The sequence below is a fragment of the Balearica regulorum genome, chromosome 8 (assembly GCF_011004875.1).
Source record: "Balearica regulorum gibbericeps isolate bBalReg1 chromosome 8, bBalReg1.pri, whole genome shotgun sequence".
NCBI lineage: Eukaryota > Metazoa > Chordata > Aves > Gruiformes > Gruidae > Balearica > Balearica regulorum.
Window position 1 is genome coordinate 32,170,207 of NC_046191.1, and position 7,133 is coordinate 32,177,339.

A 7,133-nucleotide genomic window follows, 5' to 3' on the forward strand; every position below is an offset into this window, starting at 1 on the left:
GCAAGCTGGCAAAACAAACAAGTACACACCAACAAAAAAAAGAGGTGTAATTACCATCTCAGCAGTTCCAGCTCAGGGTAACAGTAAATACTTACCTGATTTCCTTCACTGGCTTTTTAGGATTGGTTCAGCGATCCCACTTTGGTGAATACTGCAAGCTTTCTTTTCAAAATTAGGTGGTGCAGAAGAAAGTCCCTATTGCCTCCTCGGTTTTGGCAGTTTGGCTGTAGGAGGATCTTTCCCAAGGGCAGTAACTTTGCTCCAGCTGTAATGGGGACGGCAGGCAGGTTCCTTTAGGTGTTTACAGGTGCCAAGTGCTAGGAGACGAGAATATAAATAGGATGTTCTTTTGTGCAGCCAGCCACCTGTGGTAGTTAAGCTTCTGTTCTTTGCCTGTCAATAGTTGTTTCCTATCTTAAGTGATCAAGTTTCCTTTGTTTCTTTAGTGCTGTTTTGATACAAGGTTTTTATGGCTGAAAGATGGATGTTGTTCTAACGAATACGTTACTGAATTTGGTTCCAGGTGATTGTGATTTCTGTGTGTATCTGTCTGTTGTGCCAGCTGGGCAGAAAGCTCCTGTCGTGCTTCTGCTCTCCCACGCAGGCAACAAAGCTGTCCCTCCTTTAAGAAGTGTGTGCGTGTCCCTCGCTGAGGCTGTAATTCAAGGGAGCAGTGGGCCACTTTGTGAGCTAAGTCATGCCCGCTTTGCTTGGGCAGGGTTCCACATGAGTGCAAACACAAGTTTTGTGTAGATGAACAACTTTTGGCTCAAGCACTGAGGCAGAGAATTATTTTGCTTCACTGTTGCTCTAATTGAGCCACTCATCATCACTGGATCCGGTTTAATTCTGTTACTGCTTTTCTGACTATGAACAACTTTTCCACCTGCATATTTTATTACAGCTTGCTTCTGCATTCCACAGTGTTTTGCCCTCTGACTGGCAGTATTTCATTTTCTTCTTAGGTTACTAATTTGATTCATTTGCTTTGTTTTCCACTCCTGACTCTACGCCAACTTCCATGTATTTTCCTGTGTTAGAGCTCTTTCCTGGTCCAGGCTAGTGTGCTGTTCTCATTCAGATTACTTCTAAAGATTGGCTTCCTGACATCGCAAATGCTCCGTTTGTCATTTTGGAGGTTTCTGTACATTTTTTGATGTTCAGTTGTACTCTGTGCTGTGCATTGCAACACAGTCGTGGCAGTGGGGTGTCTTGGCAAACGAAAAATACGTTTGCTACCTGACATAAAAAAGAGCAGGCCTGAAGAAGGGAGTGCTTTTCTTTGTAGAGGGATGTTATGGAAAGTTATTGCCACCCCGCCAATTCTCCTGTAGGTTGCCAATGTTATTACAGACAATTTAAAAAGCTGCAAATTTGGGGCGAGGTTCCGATTCCTTCTGTCACTGCTGGTACTTTGGCAGAGCTGGAACGGCCGCGTGATGGCAATGTTGTACACCAGAGATGTATCCCCTTCTATGCTTGTTGATGGAGGCAACGGCTTGAACTTTGTTTCAGCGCGTTTAAAGGGATGCCGCTAGAGAGACATGAAATTTCACACCTCTCTTTAAAACTTGCCTTTTTTTGTTTGTCAGTTTGGCCTGATCAAAACCCGGCAAATATTCAGTCTTCTCAATTCATAGCGTCACATCCTTACAGGACAGGAATCAAATCCCAAACTACCTGGTTTGATGGATGAATTGGAAGAGCGTTCCCACAAGCCGAGTGCATTTCTGTGTGCGCTGCACCGGCTTTTGGCTCTTTTGCTAGCGCTGTCCCCATGAGCCTGCTGGGGCTGGCAGTGACCAGGGCTGCTCGCTCTGCCTCTGCGGGCTCCAGCCTTCCCGCCAGCCTGGATCCTCTGCCAGCTCTGACGAGCAGGGAGGGCCAGGGGAGCAGAATCCCAAGGAGAATGTGAATATAAATGGCAGAGGCTTCTCATTTGCCACGTACGTCAGTCCCGTAACTGATCGTTTTGGGGGTACAAAGAGGGACAGTGTTTACAAAAAGTGCAAGTCGAGCAAAATGGAGGGAAGCTGACCGCTCATCGTGTTCTCAGAATGGACCCATCTCGGGTTTATGAGAAAGCTGAAAGTTCTTTATTCCTTCCTTTTTTTGCACGATATTTTTTTCTAAAGCAGGAAAAAAGGTGCAAATGTCTTACACAGGATCTCTTAAACTGATGTATGTATGCACATACGTATGGATGTGTGCGTATGTATACGTGCGTGTGGATTAGGCAGCTAATAGGAGCACTCACCGTACAGCGCTCTTGCAGAAAAGGTCTGTTCCCATGCACAATTTTATTTAGTAATACTGAACAGCTCAGTAGCATTTGTCATCTTCCAAGCAGTTTATAAATCTGACCAAGTGGTTAAAATCTAGACTGGTCTAAATGGCTCTTTTCCTGCTACTTCTGGTGCCTAGTGTCACTTAGATCCTGTGCAGGGGAAATTGTTAAAGTGGCTTCTGACTTTCAGGGTGCCTAATTTGTCACAGTGATCCTGATGCATCTGCAGAGGTAGTAAATGCTGCAGTCTTTAGCTGAAGTTAATAGTTTATATAAGTCTGAAATTTGGAATTCAGATGGGTTCAGGCTGGAAGACAAAAAATGAAGGTACTCAAAATCACTTCTCCCTTTTTGGTAATTTTTGTCTTGATTTCAGTGTTTGCAATCCTGATTGAGGGAGAGGACGAATTTTACCTAATCAGGTACCTAGTTTGGCTCTGTAGTTCATTATCAGATGGCTTTCCTTCTCCCCCTAATCAGTTGTGACTTGCTTTGAGATCTTCAAAATACGTGGTGGACTGCAGTGTCGTATGGTGATGTCTAGCTCATTCCCTTAATTCTCTTTACTCTTTAAACACAACAGCCCGATCAAAATAGTCAATGCCCTGCTATGAAAGCAAGATATCCAAACTGTTCTTGGGCTTTGTCTGGTTGTCCCATGGTTTTGAGCAGAAAACTTGCCCGTACCTTCTCCGATATTAATCTTTTTCATCACCCAGCCCTTCCTGAGCCCATAGGCTGTTCCACAGGCTGAGAAGAAACGCTTGATTTTAAACATCCTGTATGGACCTAAGGGCGGGTCTTTTAACACTTGAAGCTGCTAGGAAAAATACCATCTTCATCTATCGATTTCATTGTGTGAAAACATCATTCTGATAGAAAAGATTATGTCTAATGGATATGATTAGGAACTCAAAATACATGGTAAGGAATGAAACAGATCCATGTGTCGTCGTCCCCCAGTTATATTTCAAATTATAATTCTATCCCAGTCCCTCCCAACTATATTTGGAGGGGACAGGGATATAATTATAATGTCAAGAAATTGTTTCCCTCATTACTAAAATGCAGGCATCTTTGGGGCAGAGGGCAGTAGCTGTTTAACAGCACTCCCCAACAAGGTACACAAATGTTCACAGGAGGAGCTGGAGAGGAATGCTTTATCCAGTTAAAACCGCTGGGGAAACTTATGTGGTCAGTACATAATTACTCGGGTTGGAAGTTAGCCAGGATGCAAGCCACGTGTTCTGCTCCTAGGGAAAAAAAGTGTAATGATCAGACCTGTACATTTTTTTTAATCCAAATATTAGCTAAAACCTGGTATCTCTTCAGGCTAAAGAACATAGGGAAATTCTGCTCCATCCCAACGTGGCCAGTTTGGAGCCGATACCGGTTTTACTGGTTTAAACTTGGGATACGGAGATTTATGAAGATATCTTTCGGCAGCAAAGTCGCACGCATTGATTAGGCAAAAGCTATTTTTTCTGACGGGTGATTATACGGAAGTATAATGATTTTTTTTTGTTCCGCAAACTAAAACACGGTTTACTTCCATAGTCTAGTACAAGGGTAGTTCTCTTTATGCGAGGGGATCCGGTGCTTCCCCCCCAAAGCACTGCCCTCAGTACAAGAACGGTTCCTTTTTTTGCTGCTGAAATACGAGCGTTGAAATTCTGTTGCATTTCTTGGTAGGGCCTGGTTCACAATAATCTCTGTTGGGAAGCATTTTACACGTGACTTCATTCAGGAAGCAGTTTCTCTGAGCTCAGAGTACAGAGTCACCACAGGGCCCTTAAACAGCCAGAGACTCGACGCTCTCGTGCAGTCCTAAGGTTTTACAAATAAGCAGCGAAGGACGAAGCAGGGCACGCTCCGAAACTGCTCAGAAACACGTCCACGCAGACAATTTAGAGCCGAGGTGCTGTGGCATAACTTGCCTCCACGCTCGACAACCTCAGGTTCGTTTCCCACGTGCGGTTGGGATATCCAGTACTGCAGGAAGGCCGGCTCACAGCTCCGGAGCGGAGCCCTGGTATTTTGCGTTCTGCCACCGGGCTGTAAAGATGAGCGAGGATTTAGGGCCCGAGTTGGGAACAATTCCTGCTCGAGCTCCACCGCCCCGGGTGCTCCGCCATGCCGCCCGGCTCGCCGCCGCCCGGCTGGCCCCTCTCCCTCTGCGCATGCGCGTTGAGTGAAGCCCTCCCTCCCGCGACGCCAGGGGGCGCAAGAGGCAATGGAGCGGGCGGACCGGTGCGGGGAGGCGAGCTGCTATTGGTCGGCTGAGAGTTGCGTCATCCCTCGGCCTTTGTTTGCGTGGGGTGGGTGGTTGCCCCGGCGACCGGTGCGGGCAGCCCGGTAGCTGCGGTTGTGTCGCCTCCTGACAGAGGCCCCGACAGCGAGCTCTGCCCTGGGCTGCGGACTCTGCCATGTGGCGCAGGATCAACTTCGGTCTCCTCCTCAGGCGGGTACGAGCAAGGCAGGGCCCCGCTGCCCTCAGAGGCCTGCTGGGGACACAAACTGGGGGCGACGCAATGTAGTGCCCATATAGCGTACGCCCCGTGAGCGATGGCTTTGGGTCTGGGCTTGGTGGAAGGTCCAAGCTCAAACACCGCTTCGTTACTACCAAAAGTACAAAGAGTAGCATTGGGTTTACGTGTCTGGGTAAAAGAAAGTAATCGCCCCGCTACAACAGCACAGGGGGCTTCTTGCGAAGGTGTTAGTTAACGTTTTGTCAGAAAGTGCACAATGAGTGCGATCTAATTCAAGAAAGCTTCTCTCAAAAAAGCTCCTAGGCCTTGTGACAGTAAGGGGGCTGGTGAGTTCTAGAACATTTCGGCCTCTAGTATGAGACTATATTACGTTGTAAGTTTGAGTTTCCGAGTGGGATCACCTCTCCTGAAGGGAAGGGTGTTTAAGGTCACCCTGGGAAGTAGCCTCTTTTTTTTTTTTCCCTTTACTCAGATCTATAATAGCTGTGACCACAAAAAGAGTGACAAAAGCAGTAGCAGAAGCACTGACTTCTATAAAATCAGCCATTGTGTCTGTTCACAACTGTTACCCGGGAAGGAACCCCTGTTTTCTGGGAAGCAACATGTTCTTGACTTCAGTTGCCCCATTCTTTAAAACCTTTAGTAAAATAACAAATATATTGAATCACAAAGTGGAAACACTGCTTTAAATGATAGGATTATTTTTTTCCCCTTCTCCAGTTACCCTCGGACTGTGTAGATCTGTGTTATCTATATTATCCTATTACATATTTCTTATTATTTAGAAAATCACACAGCTTTGAGTTTCCTCCTAATAGAAGGCAGCAGCCTTAGGAAAAAAAAATACACACACACACACGCATATATGTGTATATAACACACACACACACACACACCCCCATTATTAAGGAAACAAGTGGTGGGAAAACTTTATTCATACATCAGCCTTACCTGCAGAACCACCTTCTCAATAGAGGAGAAGTTTAGGCTATGATGTCATGTGTTCCACCAAAGTTGCCTCAGCTGGGAAGCTACAATCAGGCTGTAGTTGTGGTTGTAGCTGGTGAACTGTTTACATTTTTCTGGTAGAAATTGGCTTGAGGGCAAGGAATAAATTAGGCACAGGAGGCAATCAGAAGATGCTGAGGTTTTCGGTTTACTGCTATGGGTTTATGTTTGAAAGGTATAGGACTAAAATAAAAGCGTGTTCATAGTTATTGGAGATCCACAGTTATTCTGTGGGCTGACTTTTGTAGGAGGTGACTTTATTGGTGGGGGTTTTTTGCCATTTGTGATCTCAGTTTTACAGCCTGAAAGCAGTTCGATTTGTATCATTTTCAGAGTAGGTGCCTGCCGCTTGGAAACCTTTCAGAATTACGAGTTTCATTGAATGAGTCCTTTGGCATTTTTAAATGCCTTAGGATATTTTTAGGTCTGGGGTATAGCTGTTGCTTCTGAAAGGGCAGAAACTTTTCTGGGAAAAGGACCAAGTGGCTTTGAGACATGGGAGGTAGCAGAGTGCCTTTCATGGCTTGGAGAGGCTGCTGGGAAGCTGGGCTAGGAGAAGACAAGGCTAAGTTCTGCCCAGCAGGCTTTCCCTGCATTGCTTGTGGAAAAGCTTTCCTATAATAGGGTCTAATTCCCATTGAGTTGTTAATTTGATGTGGATTTTGTCCCTCCGCTAAGGTTCTTGACGGTGGAGCTGGGTGATAAAGGGTCGACCCTGGGATGCCGTGTACAAAATTGCAGAGGAGGTAATGCCACATCCCCCCGGGCAGTCTCTGCAGAGTCACCCGAGGCCACAGGCTGGAGAGGCTCCGCAAAGCTTCGCGGTTCCACGCGGCAGCAGGGAAACCGTCCTCGGTGTGATAAAGCTGAGAGCAATAGATGCAGAGCGCGATCCCTGGATACTTCCGCAAGAAACTGTAGATTTTACTTATGCAGCAGTGGTAAGCCTCGTTACAGGGCGAGTAATTTGAAAAGAGGAGGATGTAGCCAATGTTTTCATGGGCATCTGTAACTGCATCCAGATAACCGCCCACCTCAAACAACAGAGATTCTGGATGGTGGTCTTGCTCAGTACAGTTTGTAGCGTGGCCTTTTTGGACTACTCTGCCTGAGAAGCTCCTCAACTCATAGAAGAGAAGGTGTTTGTTTGGGAGAGATTCTGTTGATCTGTATGGGAAGCCAAAGACCCTGTGAAATTCTGCGTAAGGGACTCTCGCTTCTTCACCAGTCCGCACATGGTAGGGACACTTAGCGCAGACGTGGTTCTGCCTCTGCCAGAAATAGGGCTTTACCACAGTCCCCTGATTTGTCAGATATTCTTGGAAAATTGTTTTCTCTCCTGGATTCAT

General features: G+C 46.3%; 1 protein-coding gene across 1 annotated transcript; it reads right to left on the bottom strand.

Moving 5' to 3' along the window:
* Positions 1–6,113: 6,113 nt before the first annotated feature.
* Positions 6,114–7,133, bottom strand: LOC142602827 (putative C->U-editing enzyme APOBEC-4). The gene has a single exon (XM_075760578.1). The coding sequence runs from the start codon at positions 7,131–7,133 to the stop codon at positions 6,114–6,116; it is 1,020 nt and encodes a 339-aa protein (XP_075616693.1).

Excerpts from the sequence above, each read along its gene's own strand:
- LOC142602827 (XM_075760578.1), bottom strand. The coding sequence starts at position 7,133 with ATGAATCCAGGAGAGAAAACAATTTTCCAAGAATATCTGACAAATCAG.